General features: G+C 44.8%; 1 protein-coding gene across 5 annotated transcripts in view; it reads right to left on the bottom strand.

Moving 5' to 3' along the window:
* Nucleotides 1-21,892, bottom strand: part of TMEM181 (transmembrane protein 181) — a 97,943-nt gene that overhangs the window by 36,135 nt on the left and 39,916 nt on the right. For all 5 annotated transcript variants that reach the window (XM_009452313.4, XM_054686466.2, XM_054686464.2 and 2 more), the window contains 4 exons: nt 18,560-18,615; nt 15,509-15,599; nt 14,116-14,237; nt 9,776-9,886 (listed from right to left, as the gene is read on the bottom strand). In XM_009452313.4, the coding sequence (XP_009450588.2) occupies nt 9,776-9,886; nt 14,116-14,237; nt 15,509-15,599; nt 18,560-18,615 (380 nt within the window). The remainder of the gene's footprint in view (nt 1-9,775; nt 9,887-14,115; nt 14,238-15,508; nt 15,600-18,559; nt 18,616-21,892) is intronic.

The following is a 21,892-nucleotide window of genomic DNA, read 5'->3' as shown; positions in this document are numbered from 1 at the left end:
ATTTTTGAAATTAAAATGTAAAATAAGTAAAATGAAATAAAGAGTACAGTTCCCAGAAAATACTCCGGCTTAGACATTCCTTTTGAAATCTGAAGCACTGTCACTCGGCACTCAAGCTTTTGCGTCAAGGTCCCTTTGGCATTACAAAGCTGCTGTCTTTGTCCTTTCAGAGCCGAGGCTTGCCCTGTGACACCACGAAGTTACCTTTGGAACAAGTGCCCACACCATACCCTGGGCCACTCCTCCCTGATTAAATCTCCCATGCGCCCATCCATCCATCCACATCTGCTGAGCACAACCTTGTCCTCCGTGCAGGCACAGGTGATGTCAATTCCCATGCAGCACGAAATAAGTGACTTTAACAAAAATATGACCAGTAAAAGGCCTCCAGGAGCTGACTGGCTCTTTGGCACAGAACAAACGTTTCCTCACATCCTCAGAGTCCTCTGAATGGACAACCACAGAAAGAGACCGGGGGAGGGACGTGTCACAGCGACCTGTGCAGCACCAAGCAAAGGGCCTGGACTGGAGGCCCAGCTTCAGATTCACAGCCTGGGTCCCCATGTTTAAAAACAACATGAAATGGCCGGGTGCGGTGGCTCACGCCTGTAATCCCAGCACTTTGGGAGGCCAAGGCAGGCGGATCACGAGGTCAGGAGATCAAGACCACAGTGAAACCCCGTCTCTACTAAAAATACAAAAAATTAGCTGGGCGTGGTGGCAGGCGCCTGTAGTCCCAGCTACTCGGGAGGCTGAGGCAGGAGAATGGCCTGAACCCGGGAGACAGAGCTTGCAGTGAGCCGAGATTGTGCCACTGCACTCCAGCCTAAGCAACAGAGCAAGACTCCATCTCAAAAAAAATAAATAAATAAAATAAAAATGAAAATGAAAATAAAAAAATAAAAATAAAAAAAACATGAAACGCACTGTCCAGGAATACTGGGGGGTTGGAAATGACAACGATGTAGCAAGCACAGGTCCGAGAAGCCGGGCAGCACTCAGGAAAGTACAGTAAGCACAGGTCTCAGAAGCCGGGAGACACTCAGGAAAGTATGGCCAGGCGCGCTCCTTTCAGTTTCCCTGGGAAACTGCAGGGCAGCCTCAGGTAGGAGCCTGAAGGACTCGAGACGTGAGTCGCTGTTTTCATCTCACTCCCCAGTCAAAAGTCATGGCTTAGAAGAAAATGGAGGAAATGAGATGTGAACAGCTGGCCACAGAGTGTCAATCAAAACTCGGCCCGAAAAACACTTAATCAGAGGAAAAAATGCGCAGAATAACCAAGAGGACTCAGGGTGCTGAGGATGACGCATGTGATGTGCCCAGAGAAGGTGCCTGCAAAATCTCAGGAGAAAAGAACAGGAAAGTGAGTACAAGTGATTTTTGTAGTGTCAAAGGTCACTGCATATGCAGAGCATGGCTGATGAAACCAACTTTTTAAAAAACACAGGAGGTAAGCATCATCCCACAAGTGCCAGTGAGACCTAGTGAGTGGTCTCACGGCCTGAACATGGCAACGGGTGTGGGCACGACGTATTCCAAAGAGTAAGAGCTGATACAAGAGGGATACGGAGAAGGATCACCACTTGCTACAGTTGGAATCTGTCCCCTCCAAATTTCATGTTTAAACTTAGCCCCCGTTATGGTGGTATTGTGAGGTGGAGAATTTGGTAAAGTGATTAAGTCATAAGGACTCTGCCCCCATGAATGGATTTGCACCTTATAGAAGGGCTAGAGGGGCACGGTGCAGTGGCTCACACCTGTAATCCCAACACTTTGGGAGGCCAAGGAGGGAGGACTGCTTGAACCCAGGAGTTCGAGCCTGGGCAACACAGTGAGACCCCGTCTCTAGAAAATAAAAAATTAAAAAAATCCAAGCCAGGCATGGTGCTGTGTGCCTGTCTGGTTCCAGCTACTCAGGAGACTGAGGTGGAAGGATCGCTTGAGGCTGGGAGGTTGATACTGCACCGAGATGTGATCGTGCCACTGCACTCTAGATTGAGTGACAGAGCAAAACCCTGTCTCAAAAAAGGGGGGGATAGCTGAGGCCCCCTTTGTCCTTCCATCCCTTCCACTGAGGGCACAGAATGTGTCCTTTCCAGAGGATACAGCAACAAGGTACCATCCTGGAAGGCAGAGAACAGCCCTCACCAGACACCAAACCTGCCAGTGCCTGGATCCTGGACTTCCCTGCCCTCCAAAACTGTAAGGAATAAATCTCTATTATTTATAAATTACCCGGTGTGTGGTGTACAGTTACAGAAGCATAGACTAAGACACCATTCTATCTACTTAAAAGATAAACATTTAAGTAGAAACAAATGAACCAAATGTTCATGGAAAATGGGGTTGAGAACAAAAGGAGAGAGAAATCAGCTTCTTGAGTTAAAGGGAGACGGCATCAACAACAGTGCCAGATGGAAGACATAGCCCACACGACAGGCTCAGGCAGGAAGGGGCCATCGACCATCTAGACATCTGCTCAGCACAGACACCTTCCACTGAAAACAGAGCCTCATCTGAACACGCTGGGTGCAGGGTGACAATTTCCTCTCAGTACATTAGGGAAGTGATACGGTTTAGCTGTGCCCCCACCCAAATCTCAACTTGAATTATATCTCCCAGAATTCCCATGTGTTGTGGGAGGGACCCGGGGGAGGTCATCGAATCATGGGGACCAGCCTTTCCCGTGCTATTCTCTTGATAGTGAATATGTCTCATGAGATCTGATGGGTTTATCAGGGTTTCCACTTTTGCTTCTTCCTCATTTTCTCTTGCTGCTCCCATGTAAGAAGAGCCTTTCGCCTCTCGCCATGATTCTGAGACTTCCCCAGCCATGTGGAACTCTATGTCCAATTAAACCCCTTTTTCTTCCCAGTCTTGGGTACGTCTTTGTCAGCAGCACGAAAACAGACTAATACAGGAAGCAATCAGGGTCATTTTTACCTTGAATTTGATTGTCATCAACAAGGAAGAAGAGCTGGTTAGTGAAACAAACAGTGGCACGAGGGGAAGGTGTCTGTGTGATTCTGGTGCTCTTTTATCAGAGCCAAGGGCACCACCAGGCTCGGTGAAATGGAGCCCAGACTCCGGGAATGCAGAACTCAGAACTAAGATTTCCCAAGGAAATGCCAAACAAAAGCAACAGAAACCCTCAAAGGTTGATTGTGTCAGTACAGCCAGCCACACACGGTACTGCTGAAGAAGCAAGAGCTGTCTCAAGAAACGTGCGGCCGTACAGGCGGCAGCTCCAATTTATCAGGCACACTGTATACCGTTAAGTTCCTACTGAAGGTAACGTGTATAAAGAATTGGACAGGTATTGGGCCAGGCGCAGTGGCTCACACTGGTAATCCCAGCACTTTGGGAGACTAGGCGGGCGGATCATGAGGTCAGGAGATCAAGACCATCCTGGCTAACGCAGTGAAACCCCGTCTCTACAAAAATACAAAAAATTAGCCAGGCGTGGTGGTGGGCACCTGTAGTCCCAGCTACTCGGGAGGCTGAGGCAGGAGGATGGCATGAACCCAGGAGGCGGAGCTTGCAGTGAGCCGAGATCGCGCCACTGCACTCCAGCCAGGGTGACAGAGCAAGACTCCGTCTCAAAAAAATAAAAATAAATAAAAATAAATAAAAATAAATAAAAAGAATTGGACAAGTATCCTAAATTACAGTTGAATGAACATCACAAATTGAACACACCTGCATAAACAGTACCTGACCAAGACAGAACATCACCAGCACCCCAGAAGCCCCACGCTTGATGCTCCCTTCCAGCCACTAACCTACCCCAGAGGAACACTAACCCTGATTCAACAGCACAGGTTCATTTTGCCTGTCTTTGTAATTTATATAAATGGAATCATACACTCCGTACTGTTTCGTATTTGGCTTATTTCATTCAACATTATGCTTCAGAAAGTCCTCCATGACATTACATGAAGCTATGAAGGTTCATTCTCCTCGCTGTATAGTATTCCATTATATGAATATAGCAGAATTTATGCACTCATTTTGCTGCTAGTATACAGTTTACAGTTTGGCTATTAAGAATTGCGCTGCTGTGAATATCTAAATGCAAGTCTTTTGGTCAATATACGTATGCATTACTGCTGTATCAATTTACACGCTCCCCAGCAGGGGGCAAGGGCTCTGCCTGCCCCACATCCTTGCCAGCTTCAGCATATTCTGTCTTATTTCTGCCATTCTGGTGGGTGTGCAGTTAACACCACTAAAATACCATTAGCGTCTATCTATTCATTATAGCTTGTTTACTTCCAAAAAGAAATGAAAGCAGCTTATAATAAAAAGCCAGATAGAAATAATTTTTAAAGTGTTTTAAAAGGCAAAATAGTGAAGAAAGAATGCAGATAATTATACCAGAAATCCATACCAGGATGTTAGTAATTAGTACAATTCAGCAAAAAACTGATTTCTGAAATATCTGACAGCCAGTACCAAGAGAAAAATGCAATGCATCCCATGGCTTTCACTCTCTAAGAAAAGGCATTATAACAAATAGCCAAAGAAATTCTGTTTTTGCTTTTTGATATTTACCCAAAGAAGTTGAAAACGTAGGGGCCAGGCATGGTGGCTCATGCCTGTAATCCCAGCACTTTGAGAGGCTGGATCACCTGAGGTCAGGAGTTCGAGACCAGCCTAGCAACATGGTGAAACCTCGTCTCTACTAAAAATACAAAAAGTATCCGGGCATGGTGATGGGCATCTGTAATCCCAGCTACTCAGGAGGCTGAGGCAGGAGAATCGCTTGAACCCAGGAGGCAGAGGTTGCAGTGAGCTGAGATTGTGCCATTGCACTCCAGCCTGGGCAACAAGAATGAAACTCCATTTCAAAAGAACAACAACAAAAAAGAAGTTGAGAACTTATGTCCACACAAAAACTTGTATACAGATGTTTATAGTAGCTATGTTCATAATTGTCAAAACTTAAAAACAACCAAGATGTTGTCCTTCAGCCAATGGACAAACAAGCTGCAGTACATCCAGACAATGAAATATTATTCCATGATAAAAAGAAATGAGCAATCAAGCCATAGAGAAAACTTAAAATGCATATAACTTAGTGAAATAAGTCAATCTGAAAAAATTACATACTATATGATTCCAACTAGATGACATTCTGGAAAAAGCAAAACCATGGCCTGGCACAGTGGCTCACGCATGTAATCCCAGCACTTTCGGAGGCCGAGGCAGGCGGATCACCAGAGGTCAGGAGTTCGAGACCAGCCTGGCCAACATGGTGAAACCCCGTCTCTACTAAAAATACAAAAATTAGCCACGCATAGTGGTGCGCACCTGTAATCCCAGCTACCCGGGAGGCTAAGGCATGAGAATCACTTGAACCTGGGAGGCGGACGTTGCAGTGAGCTGAGATCTCACCACTGCACTCCAGCCTGGGCAACAGACTCTGTCTCAGGAAAAAAAAAAAAAAAAGGCAAAACCATGGAAACAGTAAAAAGACAAGTGGTTGCCAGGGGTGTGAGGAGGAGGGAGGGATGAATAGGTGGAGCACAAAGGATTTTCAGGGCGCTGAAATGAACTCTACGGTACTACAAATAGTGGATCCTACAGAATGTACAACACCAAGAGGGAATTCTAATGTAAACTGTGGGCTCTGGGTGGTGTGTCAATGTGGGTTCATTAACTGTAACAAATGTACCACTTTGGTGCGAGATGCTGACAATGGGGGAGGCTGTGCATGTGTGGGCGGAGAGAGCATTTAGGAACTCTCTGTACCTTCCTCTCAATTTTGCTGTGAAACTAAAATTGCTCTACAAAATAGTAATAATGTGGGAAAAAAAAGAATTATATTTGGAGGTTTAAAGTTCACAACACAATGTCTTCAACAGCAATTTTATAAAAGACATACAAACACTTTGCATACAGTTCTCTAATTTCTTAGTGCATCTCTCTACAAGCTGCCAGCACAATGTTGATTATGCGATTCTCCGAGGATACTGAGTCAGACCAGAAGAAACAGCATGCAGGGCTTGCCAGCACCTGAGGTTCTGGGATGGATACTGGCATATGCCCAGGACTTCCCCCTTCAAATATTAGTTGCCTCAGGAGTTTTTGTTTTGTTTTCAAATAATTTTCTTTTCAGGTAATAAAAATAATAAACATTCATTACGGGAAATAAAGGAAAACACAGAAGAAATTAAACATTAATCCCACCACCCAGAGACAGCCTTCTAGACGTCTAGTTTTCTATAATAGAAACACTTCTAATTCATGTGCTTTTCTTGTCTTAAATCAGTATATATAGTTTGTGCTAGCTATCCTATTAACTTATTATTTTAGTAGCTACAGAACTAATTTATTTAACCAGAAATCTACTGCTGAAATACAGATTGCTCCCAACTTCTTACTCTGAGGAATAGGTTTGAACATAAATCACTGTGTATGTTTCTACTTCCTGAGTATAAATTTCTAAAATTAGAATTACTAAGTCAAAAAGAACATGGAAGTAGAGGCTTTTATACATTGCTAAATTACCCCAAAAGTTAAATCAGTTTACACCCCCCCACTCATGTGTATGAGAAAACTTGTGTCCTTGCATTTCGCCAACCCTGGATATTATCTTATTTGTTCTTTTTAATATTTGCATTTTTTTTAGACAGGGTCTCACTCTGTCACCCAGGCTGGAGTGTGCAGTGGTGTGATTACAGCTCATTGCAGCCTCAAACTCCCGGGCTCAAGTGATCCTCCTGCCTAAGCCTACCTAGTAGCTGGGACTACAGGTGTGCACCACCATACATGGCTAAGTTTTAAACTTTTGTTTAGAGATGGGGGTGTCTCAGCTAGGCCGATTACCTGAGTTCAGGAGTTTGAAACTAGCCTGGCCAACATGGTAAAACCCCATCTCTACTAAATATATGAAAATTAGCAGGGCGTGGTGAACTACTACAGCTATTAGTAGCTGTAATCCCAGCTACTAGGGAGACTAAGGCAGGAGAATTGCCTGAACCCGGGAGGCAGATGTTACAGTAAGCCGTGATCGCGCCACTGCACTCCAGCCTGGGCAACACAGTGAGACTCCGTTTCAAAAAAAAAAAAAAGATGGGGTCTCATTATGTTGTCCAGGCTGGTCTCGAACTCCTGGGCTCAAGCAATCCTACTACATTCACTTTCCAAAGTGCTGGGATTACAGGCATAAGCTACTGCCCCCAGCCCAATCTATGAAAATTGATCGGTTGAAAAAAGACATGCATTCTTGAACTCTCTAATCTTTGGTTTAAAGCAAGGATGAACATAATTTCAGAAGTCTGTTGCCACGTGAATTTCTGAATTTGTAAGGTGCTGTACTGCTGTTCTTTCATTCAACCAATACATATCTATTGCAAGCCTAGCAGCTGCTGGGCCCTATGCTGGCTGCTGGGGAAACGAAATGTACAAAAAACGCAGAAAAATCTTTGGTGACATCCCTTACAAATCCCAAGGGTCTCAAGGGCTGTCTTTCCAGATGCTGAAGAGTGCCACCAGAAATGAGGCTCTGGCTGTGGTGTAATTCAAGGTAGTGGTTCCCATGGTAACGTCTTTTGAACCAATTCCTTTTTGAGCCCCACAGTAACACTGTATCACTTGCCTTCCATCAGCAATGGCAGAATGGCATGTACCTAGTTCACCTAACATATGTACCAAATTCTTCAGGAACAACTTTAAGAGGAAACATAGATACAAAAGATGGAAGGACAAAAACCATAAAGACAAAACAGCGGCCCACACCCATGGAATAGGGTCAGGATGAACTACAGCCTCTGGAGAAAGGTGCTGAGAACCATAAAAGGCTTGTAAGAGATGATGTTCTAATAAAGAAGATGATGAAAGGGAGAGGTCCCTTGTTTGTCTGCACTGTTGAATCAGAATGATTCTGAAATAGCAAAGTCTAAAGCACAGATGATTAACAAAGGACTACATCAAAGTATGCCTAAGCTCAGTGCACCTGCCTCAGACCCCATCTGGAATCCCCCACTGCACCATGAATGGAGGACACAAGCAGAATACTAATCGGATTCTCTGAAGACAAAGATCCAGGAGATCATTCAGACAGCAAAGACCAGACCCCAGATTCAGATCCAAAAGATCTGGAAAGGCTGGCTGAGGCAAAGGGCCGAAAGGAAGAGACCACTAGTGAAGTGGCTCCTGAGAGAGCCGGCTCAGCTGTCCCAGCAGCACAGCCCAGGGCCACCTGCTCCTTCCACATCAGCAACACCTGTCCCTGCAGCCAGGTGACTGGGGCAGCTTCAGGAAGGAAACATGGAGCCAGAGGGGTGCAGAGGTCACATCCCCAGCACAATGTGAAAGAAAAGAACATCTCAGAGGGGAGGAGACGGCCGCCTGCAAAGGGCTATAGGGTAGACAGAGAAAAAAACTCATTTTGTGTAGTTCACAACAGCCAAAAAAATGGAAACAACCCAAACGCCTGTCACCTGATGAAGGGATTAACAAAATGTGGTCTAGCAATACAACAAAATATCACTTAGCAAAATGAAGGAGTGAAGTACTGATCCCACGACAACCTGGATGGACCTTGAGACATCACGCTAAGTGAAAGCAGACAGTCACCAAAGACCACACATTGTGTGACTCCATTCACACGAAATGTCCAGACCAGGCAAATCCACGGGGACAGAGAGAACGTTAGTGATTGCCAAGGACTGTGGGGGAGGGAATGGGAAATGATCACTAACAGGTTTCTTTAAGGGGCAATGAAAATGTTCTGGAACAGAATGACTGGACAGCTCCATGACTGTGCTAAAAACCACTGAATGGGCCGGGCGCAGTGGCTCACGCCTGCAATCCCAGCACTTTGGGAGGCCAAGGTGGGTGGATCACCAGGTCAGGAGATCAAGACCATCCTGGCCAACATGGTGAAACTCTGTCTCTACTAAAAATACAAAAATTAGCTGGGCATGGTGGCACACACTTGTAATCCCAGCTACTTGGGAGGCTGAGGCAGGAGAATTGCTTGAACCCGGGAGGCGGAGGTTGCAGTGAGCCAAGATCGTGCCACTGCACTCCACACTCCAGCCTGGTGACAGAGTGAGTCTCTGTCTCAAAAAAAAAAAACAAAAAAAAAACAAAAAAAAAAACCACTGAACGTACGCTTTCATTAAAAGGGCAAGCAAACTTTCTACTTTGATAAAGCTGTTTTTTTTTTTTTGAAGGTATCCATTAGTGTCTTCATTTAATATTCACAGCTCTATGAGGCAGCTATTTTACAGATAAGAAAACTGAGGCTCAACAAAATCACGTGAGTCAATGATGGAGGCAGCGTGAGAACCCAGCTCACTGTCCAGTCTAAACCCCCACTCCTCATCACTATGCTGGTTATACTGACTCCTAATGAGTAGAAAGGGGAGATTTCAGCTGGACACAAGAAAGGACAGTCTAACAATTAGAACAGTGCCCTCCCACTCACCGGCAGTTCGGGCAGAGACTGACAACCACTCACAGGGGCCAGAGAAGGGGGTGCTGTGTCTGCTAACCCCTTCACTGCCTTGCAGCTGAACACACTATATACTCTCTATTCTAAATCTCAGACACCTAAGGTTTGCCCAATCTCTATGATATTTCAGCTATTCTTAGTTCTATATACTTAAGAAACTGTAGTTTTCCTATAATTTTTAAAAACTTTACAAGTCCTCCACTGTCCAAATTAACATTATTTAGATGCTGAGATGTATTTCAATCATTGAACAAAGAATGGGAACTAGAACATGAGCCATGGAAACGTGCAGTCAGCTGGTATACTTACTGTGAAGTTCATTCCCTTGATGGGGAGCTTCAGGTGTTCAAATCCCACTATCACTGTATACTGAGTGTAGTTCAGGTAGCCAAGGTGAGCCACAATAATCTCCGCACATTTCTGCAAATACACAGAAAGATTTGCTTTTAAAGAAAGCGAGACTCCCGCTCCCGCCAAATAACCCATGAAGTAACACGTTTCAACAGCAGATGAACAGAACTCATCATCTCCAGGGAACTCGCCAAAAGCCCAGAGAAAGTCAGATGCCAGCCAAACACAGTTCCTAGAAAGAATGAACCAAATGGGTATTTTTGGAAACATAATATATGATTTACACCAATTAGAATCTTTCTACTTTGGATGACTGAAAATAAGTCACCGTGTAGGAAAGTTAACAGTGCAATGCAAGCCTGACATTTCCATAAATATATAACACTAGAGCACGGGGGAAACATAAGCTAAGACACGTCAATGCAGATGCCGCGGCCTAATTTGTCCTCCCTGACCCAATTTTGCGATTGTTATAATAATGAACAGAGTGAATTACACATTCTTCTTTCTCTCCTTTTAACCTGTCACTCTCTACATGGAGCCCTCTTTCCTCTCCATCCTGCTCTCTCCACCCTCCACTCCGAGTCAAAGCAAAGACTGTGTGCACAGCACCAAGTGCAGATGTGAGGATATGTGTGCTCCACTGTTGACTAGAGCCCTTCCTTTTGTCCTTTAGAATTAAAAGCCAGGTCTCTTCTGCTTTGTTATCCCCTTCCGGAGTGGCAGGGAGGACAAACCCTCATGCAGGGATACAGAGGTGCACCCACCAGCCATGCACACAGAGCCAGCCACTCCTCCCCAGCAAGCTCTGCCCCGGCCCTGCCTTTCGGAATGTCACTCTCCACCATCCTGCTGCTGCCCAGAGCAAACGGGTGGTTCTCTGGCTTTCTAATAGGGCATCGCTCCAATGACTGGTCAAGCCTCGAATGTCTGAGGTCAGGTAAGAAAACAGGTGTGGGTTTTACACAGCAGGCTTAAAAAAGACAAGAAGGTGGCTGGACGTGGTGGCTCACGCCTGTAATCCCAGCACTTTGGGAGGCCAAGGCAGGCGGATCACTTGAGGCTAGTTCAAGACCAGCTTGGCCAACATAGTGAAACCCCGTCTCCACTAAAAGTACCAAAAATCAGCCGGGTGTGGTGCCAGGCGCCTGTAATCCCAGCTACTCAGGAGGCTGAGGCAGGAGAATCCCTTGAACCTGGGAGGTGGAGGTTGCAGTGGGCCAAGATCACGCCATTGCACTCCAGCCTGGGCAACAAGAGCAAAGCTTCGTCTCAAAAACAAACAAACAAAAACAAACAAAAAGACAAGAGGGCAACTGTCAGGGAGGGGGACAAGGAGTGGGGTTAACACAGTGGGGTGCTGACCTAAGGCAAGGGGGAGAAAGCAGAGAGGAGGGGAGTGTGCAGGGGGCTGAAGGCAGCACCAAGGTCACCATCTCAACTCACCAAACACTTCAGACCACTAGCAGCCCTGGGTCTGCACTGAAGCCCAAAGTGCTCCGCAGGGAGGGGCTGCCCTGCAAAGGGGCTAAAAGCCCTCTGGCTGGCCACCCGCCCACCTCCCATTCTCCTATGCCGGAAGCACAGGTCATCTGCTATTTTCATCACATTGGAAAGGGAAGCCAAGGCTTCCTTTCCACCTGATCAGCTCTCATTGCAATCTGCTGCCTGCCCTCTGGGCTTTAAGTGTGTGGTCCACCTTCTCGACAAAACTAAATTCACCTTTCCCCTCTGGCAGTCGGGTCACAGGATGATGCGCAAAGGCAGGGGTGGCTAAGGACTATACAGGAAGGGATGGCTTAAAATCTGTAAATACATTTTTGCTGGGTAGACAAACATCTCTTGCGAGTTTAAGAATTTGTCTCACTTTTCAGGGATGTTTTAATTAACAAAAGAGCTGTATCTCAGGCTGCATATACTTACGAGTTTAAAAAAACTACACCAGCAGTTCTGGCATCCCAAGTTCAAACCACGGTTCTGCTGCTGACAATGATGTACCTCTGAAAATCACGTGATGGTACCTCAGCTTTCCCACCTGCAAGGCGTGGAAAGCCTTGCTACCTAAGTCAGACAATGGCTTTTCTTTACAGTAGGAAAAAAAAAAAAAAAAAAAGGAAGCCAGGCACGGTGGTGCACACCTGTCATCCTAGCTACTTGGGAGGCTGAAGCAGGAGGATTGCTTGAGCCCAGGAGTTCAAAGCCAGCCTGGGCAATATAGCAAGACTGTGTGTTTTAAAAAAAAAAAAAGTAATATAAGAGGGTGGTAAATCTCTCTGTAATGTAAAAATTCCATGTTTTTTAAAGCCAGGGCAATGCTCCTTGCAGGGTTAGAGACCTGCGTAGACAAGGAACAGAAGCAAGATATTCCCAAGGGGTAACACAGTGTAAAATGAGGTAGGGCCAACAACGGAAGCGGGAAGAAACCATGAAGATGCGTTGAAGGGCCATTCTCAAGATGCACAGCACGGCGGGCACATCCAAGAAGGAACAGTGCAGACCAGCCAGTACCCTGGCAGCCTGGCCCTGCTTGAAGCAAAGGCTTTAGGTAGGGCAACCCACTTGTCCCGATTTTAAAACAAAGTCCTGTGTGCTGAGCAACCACTCAGTGCAAGCAAACCAGGACGATGGGTCTCAACAGCTCCAAATAAGCAACCCCTGACTAATGGTCCATTGAGCCTCAATCTGAGAGGTGGGCGTCATCAAGCTGTCCAGGTGGGAGTCGCCACCAGGCGCTCGGATAGGAAGAGAGCAGCTTCTTGGGCCATGGTCCTGTCTGACACTCACACCTGTTATCCCTTCAGCAGTACTGATCGCACCCCTCCCGCACACAGGCCTCACTGGGGGATGCAGGGATGCCTCAGGCTGCACACATAAGGCACACTCACACATGTTATTCACCTTGATCTTTACTGCTTTCCTAAGGCAGGCAGGGAAGGCTTGACCCCAACTTTATAGATGGGGAAAATACACTTTGGAAGCTGACTCAGCCCCTGGAAGCAGAATGAGAGGCCAGTCCCATGTGATCCTCCCACCCTACCCTCCCAAAGTGCTGGGATTACAGGCATGAGCCACTGCGCCCAGCCCTTGAATTCTTTCTTGCTAGGAAAAACAGTGCCAGTATATGTATCACTAGTAACTAGGCAGTATCCATGGTGGTTAAGGCCACAAGCTTCAGAATAAAAGGGCACAGGTTTAAATCCTGGGCCCTCCACTTAATATCTGCGTTACCTTGGGCAATGGTTTAGACCTCTCTAAGCCTCAGTTTCTTCTTCTACAAAATAGGCTCTAACAGTAGTTTCTACTTCATGGACTTGCCATGAGGACTGAATGAGACAATGAGTGGACGGTACTTGGCATGACACCCAGCAGAGAAACTACTTGCCATCTGGCTTCTGACATTACTTTCCTAATCCTATAAGAAAATGCACTGCCCTGTTTTGATGCTCTCCAAATTCTCCACGCTGCCAGTAACCTGTTGTGCCTGAGGTGGACTCCTCGCTGTAGCAGGGATCTGGTTCTGATTCTTTGGACTCTGAACAGAATACAGTGCCAATGAAATCAAGCGTGAGGGCTCATTCCCCACTGTGGACCCCAGGTTTCCTATCCCTTAGCCACACTGTGCTCTGAAGTAGATGCTCAAAAAGGTAGGCCCCTGACGCCCAAGAGGCCCAAGTACTTGGCTTCACACAGACGGATTAGGGCATGCATCACTCAGCTGGGAACAACCCAAAGCCTCAGTCAAGAGTGACCATGGAAAATTAGTCAGGCCTGGTAGCACACGCTTGCAGTCCCAGTTACTTGGGAAGTTACGGCAGGAGAATTGCTTGAGCCCAGGAGTTTGAGGCTGCAGTGAGCTGTGATTGTGCCACTGCACTCCAGCCTGGGTGAAATAAAACAAAAAAACCCAGTGACCACAGCCCGTGGCAGACATTCGTATGAGGAGGCAGCCCATAACATTCATTAGGGACACACTGGGCAGAAGGTCACACACACAGTAAAAACAAGTACCGTGTATGCTCAGGGTGGCTGGCAGTACATATGTGTGCATGCATATGTGCGTACACGTGTGTTTACGGATGTGTGAATGCATGTGTACGTTTATAAGAATTTTTAAGAGTATCCAACTGTAAAAATAAGTAAGTTTTTTCATGCCATCTTTGGTATGACTCCATTTTCTTCACTTAAGAACAATTTCTCAAAGCCTCTTACCATGCTATCTTTTAGACTGGAAAGTGGCTCTGTAATTAAATGTGTACGCAGCCTGAGGACTGACTGTGGGGCTCACCCCACACACTCACCCCTGCACATGTGAGGGTCCTTGTCCGGTTGTGAACTTTGTTATGAATGTACATCGTGGTTCCATCTTGAGCTACACCATCGACTTTAACAGTCATGGGAAAGCTTGTCTTAATAGAAGTTTCTACAAAAGAAAAAAATTCAGTGTTAGAGACCATGCCAGGCACATCACACCTACAAAGGTGCCTTCCTGGCTCTGTAATGACCTTGGAGCCAGGAAAACGCAGAAAGCCCATAAGGTCCTTAGGCCACATTGGCCTCAGCACATTTGAAAATCTCTTAATTGCCCAGCAAAGTAAAAGCCTTTCCATTAGATTCCAACCCAGCACCCAGGGGGTCTATGTCAAAACCTGCACTTCAGACCCATCAGTTTCACTTCACACACAAAAAAAGGGTAAATATTTCATGGCTAATGAACTCATATTTTTAATTTCTCACATACATTTTTAACTTACCAAATTCTATATCAAAAATAGAAATAGATTTCTTATTTCTTCTGATTATAGGTTTTTCTCATTATATTCTCATTTTAAAAAAATCATAACAAAATATAAAGATAGCATTAAATACTGAGAATTTCACCTAGAGATAATCGTAATTCATATTTCATGTCTATCCTTCCAGACCATTTTCTAGACAAATACGTAGTAATATGAATTTTTTGCTTTCTAAAATGTTACAAAGAGGGGATAACTTTTTTGTAATATATATTTGTTTCACTTCATTTACTGTGGTCATGGGGTTATCTTTTCAAATTCTTTCTCAACCAGAGTGTCTCATGTGAAGCACAGAACAGAAAAGGATTTGGTTATCTTCTCAATTCTCCCTAGGATGATATAAAACTAGTGCCACTGTAGACTGACAGAAGCTAATTCATCATAAACAGTGGATGCATTAGGGGAGGGTTTCTCAGCCTCTGCATCACTGACATTTTGGGCCAGATAATTCCTTGTTGTGAAAGTGGGGGAGGTGTCGGCACCTCTGCCCTCTACCCACTAGATGCCAGGAGCACTCCCTCCTCTTCTCCGTGTGTGACGAAATTGTCTCAAGACATTGCTAAGTGTCCCTGGGGGCCAGAACCATTACTTTAGGGCATCAGGTCTTAATTCTCTCCCAGATCCTCACTGAAAAAGGCTGGCAGCTGTAGCGCCGACACCATGCAGCCACTGAGCGGAGCTAACCAGGACTCTACAGAGGACGTCTATCTATCGCAACTTTCTCTCCCACTGGAAGACATTTAAGGGGTTTCCAATTTGTTGCTATGATAAATAATAATGGACATCCTTATACATCTATCTTTGAGCACTTGCTTGTCCGAATATTCTGAAGTCAACATCTAAAATACGATGTTTCTTCGTATAAAGAAAAATCATTCCAAAATGTCAAGCTCCATACCTTTTGATTGATCCAACTCAACAACACATGTCAGCCATAGTTGCTGATTGTATGTAGACAGTGGATTTGAAAGTATTTGAATTGGCTTTAGCTGAAGAAAAAAAAAACAAAGTAATCCATGTGACCTTTTCATTGAGTCTACCAAATACCTCATCGTTTTAACACACAAAGTTTACTTTTAGCAATAAAGGCTTCAGTGTTAGCTTTGAAACAGAAATATGTGAGGTTTTCCTTCTTTTTTTTATTTTGATGGAGTCTCACTCTGTCGCCTAGGCTGGAGTGCAGTGGCGCGATCTCGGCTCACTACAAGCTCTGCCTCCTGGGTTCACGCCATTCTCCTGCCTCAGCCTCCCGAGTAGCTGGGACTACAGGCGCCCGCCACCAAGTCCAGCTAATTTTTTGTATTTCTAGTACAGACGGAGTTTCACCGTGTTAGCCAGGATGGTCTCAATCTCCTGACCTGGTGATCCGCCCACCTCGGCCTCCTAAAGCGCTAGGTTACAGGCATTAGCCACTGCGCCCGGCCATGAGGTTTTCCTTTCAAGAACATAAGTGACATTTTGCCTTTCAGAAGAAGAAACGACTAACTTCCAGCAGCAATTCATGTCTGTCTCTCACTGAAATCTCTAAGCAGACATTTTTCACACTGGGACCCTTGGGGACAATACACTTACTTAAATACCAAGGAAAAAACCATCTTGGAAAAAGAATAAAATGAGCAGAATGATGAGATACATACTAAGACAATAAAGAATACCAAAGGAATGCTTTCATATTTACAAGATAATATATCTCAAGAATTATTATTTTTTGAGACGGGAGTCTAGCTCTGTCACCCAGGCTGGAGAGCAGGGGCGTCATCTCGGCTCACTGCAACCTCCGCCTCCCAGGTTCAAGTGATTCTCCTGCCTCAGCCTCCCAAATAGCTGGGATTACAGGCACCTGCCACCACACCCAGCTAATTTTTCTATTTTTAGTAGAGATGGAGTTTCACTGTGTTGGCCAGACTGGTCTCGAAGTCCTGATCTCATGATCAGCCCACCTCGGCCTCCCAAAGTGCTGGGATTACAAGCATGAGCCACTGCGCCCGGCCAAGAATTATTTCTGTAGTATCCATATGCCAGGCAAATTGCTCTTTGACGTCTGCTATTTTTAGCCTTCTGAAAGAAAATCTTAACACCCCTGGGGAGAAAAATTAGAGGTGATGATGTTGCCAGTGATTCTTCTGCAGTATCTTTTGAAAGACGTAATACTGGTGTTTAATAGCAGCAGGCCACAGAGAGAGTTACTGAAGCAGCCCACCCATGGTTCCAAAGAAAAGCATTATTTGAATGCATCGTCTTTGGAGGTGAATGGGTTTTTTCTTTTTTAAGACAGGGTCGTGCTCTGTCACCCAGGGCTGGAGTGTAGTGGTGCAATCATGGCTTACTGCAGCATCAACCTCTCAGGATCAAGAGATCCTCCCACCTCAGCCTCCCAAGTAGCTGGGACTACAGGTATGCCCCACCACACCCAGCTTATTTTTAAATTTGTTGTAGAGACACAGTCTCCCTATGTTGCCCAGGCTAGTCTCAAGTGAATGTGTTTTTGTTTCTTAATACTTCTGTCAGGGTCTCAATAAAACTCCCTAGGACTAAAGATTTGCCTAAAAACCATCAAGGCAGGAAATCTCTCCAGGAATGAGCTACTGGTCTTAGTGAAGTGAGGATGGTCTCTTGGAAGCAAGTCAGTTCAGTGGAATGGCTGCTGTGTTCAGTGTCAAAGAGAGACTCACACCCTGAGAGACAGAAACTGTAAAAGATGAACTACTATCAGGAAAGCCCACGGCGGCACCTCTTCAAATCAGATCATCACGCCAACAGTGAAAGAAAATAAAGCAATGCAAAAGAAATGTGAAAACAGGCTATGCAGAGGGCCCTTTCAAACTAGCAGTAGCAAAGAGAAAAATCAAATGGTGTAAGTTTTAGTACTTTTTCTTCTTTTGACTTTTTGCAAAATTATAAGGGTAGAAAACTAGCAGGGAAGTGTGAGAACAGAGAGAAGGGGGATTTGGGGTCATACAATCAGATTTAAACTATATATATCATGGTGCCTCGAAGATACAGGGCAACTGTGTTCAGTTTATAGGTAAAGTTATGTTTCACACACAAAAAAAGGTTTAGTTGTCTGGGCTCTCACAGGTTAGTATTTATTCAAGGAAACCAAAATTCTCCAATTGAAAGAACCTCTGTTTTTCTTTAAAGGTGGTAAAAAGTTAAGGCTTTTTTTTTTTTTTGAGACAGAGTCTCACTCTGTCACCCAGGCTGGATGCATTGGCACGATCTTGGCTGACGGCAAGCTCCCCCGCCCGGGTTCACACCATTCTCCTGCTTCACACCATTCTCCTGCTTCAGCCTCCCGAGTAGCTGGGACTACAGGTGCCCCCCCACCACGCCCAGCTAATTTTTTTGTATTTTCAGTAGAGATGGGGTTTCACCATGTTAGCCAGGATGGTCTCAATCTCTTGACCTCGTGATCAGCTCACCTCAGCTTCCCAAAGTGCTGGGATTACAGGCATGAGCCACCTCACCTGGCCAAGTTAAGGTGTATTTTTAAAAGGATTTTTCATTTAAACTGAGTTCACACAAGGAATACAAAGTAATCATTAGAAAGAAATGTACTATTAGAAATCTGACAGAGGCCAATTCTTAACCTGGGCAAATATAAGATGAGACACCTAAGTGGTATCATTATTAAAAATTACAATCTGATAGGACTTACAGAGACAAGGAATCAGGATGAGTTAGCCACTCTTTGGAAATGAACAACTGCTCCCTAAGAGGTAACACCACCATCTTCCTAAGTACTGAGGTGTTTATTACAGCAGAAATGGTGATTTTAGCAAACAAGAACCCAGATGCCAGCAGCTGACAATGGAAGAAGAAATGTGCTGCCTGAGAAGCCGCAAGGCAAGGGCAGGCTACCTTAAAGACTCTAAGCAGAACCATTTCTCAGTGACCTGAGGTTTATAATGCACCCCACCACCCAGCTGCCACTCAGACCCAGTCTTACCTTTTTGCTATTATTTAGTGAAAAATTAGCCGCAGAAGTCTGGATCACTTTAGGTCCTAAAGTGTAACAGAAAAGGACAAAAACAGATTATAGCAATATTGATAATTTAGTATTTTTTTCCAAATTCCAAAAAAGACTCACACATTACACGGAGACGACCTTAATTCACCTGGTTTTTCTTTAGAGATTATACAATGTGTAAGTAGAAGATATAAACACACAAACACAGACACAGAATATCCACTCTGCTGTGCTTCACGACTTCCCAACACAAGTCAACCAGCATGACTGGCATACAACACAGAGGGTTTCCACAGGAAACACCCTGCTAGGCTCTCAATGAGAGCACTCTCTACATGCATGGGCCCAAGAAGGCATTAACCATAGAGACTCTGTCTTATATATTCTGTAAAATATAAAGATTTCTTCCAAAACCTAAGACACACTTATCTGCTCATCCAATTAATCTCGTCTTCCAAAAATACTTATTAAGGGCTATAAACATAATATATGCTAATATAAGCAGGAAAGCATAAAGTTTTAACTAATAGGTATACGAACCTCATAGTTTTTTTTCCAATTTTTACTGTGACAAAATATACATAAGATTTGCCATCTTAACCATTTTTTTTTTTCTATAGATCCAAGAACTTGACACCTTAACTATTTTTTTTCTTTTTGTTCTTGTTGCCCAGGCTGGAGTGCAATAGTGCAGTCTCAGCTCACCACAACCTCCACCTCCCAGGTTCAAGCACTTCTCCTGCCTCAGCCTCCCGAGTAACTGGGATTACAGGCATGCGCCACCACGCCCGGCTAATTTTTTATTTTTAGTAGAGACAGGGTTTCACCAAGTTGGTCAGGCTGGTCTCGAACTCCTGACCTCAGGAGATCCGCCCACCTCAGCCTCCTAAAGTGCTGGGATTACAGGCGTGAGCCACTGCGCCATGCCCGTCTTAACCATTTTTAAGTATACAGTTCAGTGGTAGTAAATATGTTCATACTGTGCAACCGTCACTGCTATCCATCTCCACAATTCAAAACTGAAACACTGTGCCTATCAAACAATTTCCCATTCCCTTCCCCCAGCCCCTGGCTGCCACCATTCTACTTTCTGTCTTGATGATTTTGACTACTCTAAGTACCCCATATAAATGAATCTTATAGTATTTATCTTTTTTCCAATGGCTTTTTTTACTTAGTATAATGTCCTCAAAATTCATCCATATTATAGTTTCTGTATGAATTTCCTTATTTTTGTTTTTTGTTTGTTTGTTTGTTTTTTGAGACAGCGTTTCACTCTTGTTGCCTAGGCTGGACTGCAATGGCAGGATCTCGGCTCACTGCAACCTCTACCTCCCAGGTTCAAGCGATTCTCCTGCCTCAGCCTCCCAAGTAGCTGGGATTACAGGTGCTCACCACCATGCTCGGCTAATTTTTGCATTTTAGTAGAGATGGGGTTTCATCATGTTGGCCAGGCTGGTCTTGAACTCCTGACCTTGTGATCCACCCACCTCTGCCTCCCAAAGTGCTGGGATTACAGGCGTGAGCCACTGCGCCCGGCCGAATTTCCTTACTTTTTAAGGCTAAATATTCCATTATATGTGTACACCACATTTCATTCCTCTGTCCATTTATCTGTCAATGGATACTGTGGTTGATTCCACAGTTTGTTATTGTGAATAATGCTGCTATGAACATGGGTGTACAAATATCAAGACCCTGCTTTTTTTTTTTTTAATTTTGAGACGGAGTTTCATTGTTGTTGCCCAGGCTGGAGTACAATAGCGCGATCTCGGCTCACTGCAACCTCCGCCTCCTGGGTTCAAGTGTTTCTCCTGCCTCAGCCTCCCAAGTAGCTGGGATTACAGGCATGCACCACCACACCTCGCTAATTTTTGTATTTTTAGTAGAGACGGGGTTTCACCATGTTGGTTAGGCTGGAATCGAACTTCTAACCTCAGGTGATTCACCCGCCTCAGCCTCCCAAAGTGCTGGGATTACAGGGGTGAGCCACTGCACCCGGCCAACAGTTTTCTTTTAGAACTTTGAATGTATCAGCCCACTGACTTCTGGTCTCCAAAGTTTTTGATGAGGTATCTGCTGACAAACTTACTGAGGATCCCTTGTATGTGATGAGTCACTCTCTTACTGCTTTCAAGATTCTGTCTTTGGCTTTCTACAGTTTGATTATATCTTGGTGTGGGTCTCTTTGAGTTCATCCTACTTTGACTTTGTTGAGCTTCTTGGATGTTTATATTCACATTCACCAAATATGGGAAGTTTTCAGTCATCACTGCTTGAAATATTCTCTGACCCATTCTCTGTCTCTTCTCCTTCTCAGACTCCCAGAGTGTGTATGTTGGTCCATTTGATAGTGTCCCAAAGGTCCCTCAGTCTCTGTTCATTTTTCTTCTGTTTTTCTGTTCCTCAGACTCAAAAATTTCCACTGTCCTATCTTCGGATTCACTGATTCTTTCCTCTACCTGTTCAAATCTGCCTTTGAATCACTCTAGCGTACTTTTCATCTCCAGAATTTCTTTTTGGTTTCCTTTTAGGTTTTCTATCTTTTTATTCATACATTGTTTTCTTGACTGTCTCTATGTCTCTTCCTTTAGTTGCCTCAGCACCTTTGAGACAGCTGTTTTAAAGTCTCTGCCTAACAGATCTGTCATATGGTCTTACTCAGAGACAGATTCTGACACTTCATTTTTTTCCCTTCGATGGGTCATACTTCATTGTTTGCCTTGTGACTTTTTTTTTTTTGAGATGGAGTCTTGCTCTATTGCCCAGGCTGGAGTGCAGTGACGCAATCTCGGCTCACTGCAAGCTCTGCCTCCCGGGTTCACACCATTCTCCTGCCTCAGCCTCCCAAGTAGCTGTGGCTACAGGTGCCCACCACCATGCCTGGCTAATTTTTTGTATTTTTAGCAGAGATGGGGTTTCACCATGTTAGCCAGGATGGTCTCGATCTCCTGACGTCGTGATCCACCCACCTTGGCCTCCCAAAGTGCTGGGATTACAGGCATGAGCCACCACGCCCGGCCGCCTTGTGACCTTTTGTTTAAAAGTGGACACTTAAATCTAATAATGTACCTCTGGAAACCAGACTCTCCCCTTCCTCAGAGTTTGCTGTTATTCATTTTTGAATTTTTGTTTTTGTTGTTGTTATAGACTGTCTCTGTGCAAAGGATCAGCCTGAGGTTTAAACTTAAGGTTTTCTCTGAGCCTGTGCCTTCCTCTGGGCAGGTGTGGTGACTTTCTAAATTTCCCTGTATTAGCAGTTTTGAATGTCCTGGTCTTCTATGTCTGACTCCCGAGAAAGGAAAAAGGCAA

Source organism: Pan troglodytes, chromosome 5 (genome assembly GCF_028858775.2).
Source record: "Pan troglodytes isolate AG18354 chromosome 5, NHGRI_mPanTro3-v2.0_pri, whole genome shotgun sequence".
Lineage (NCBI taxonomy): Eukaryota > Metazoa > Chordata > Mammalia > Primates > Hominidae > Pan > Pan troglodytes.
Note: the sequence above shows the minus strand (reverse complement) of the source record. Positions and strands in the feature narration are given on the sequence as shown.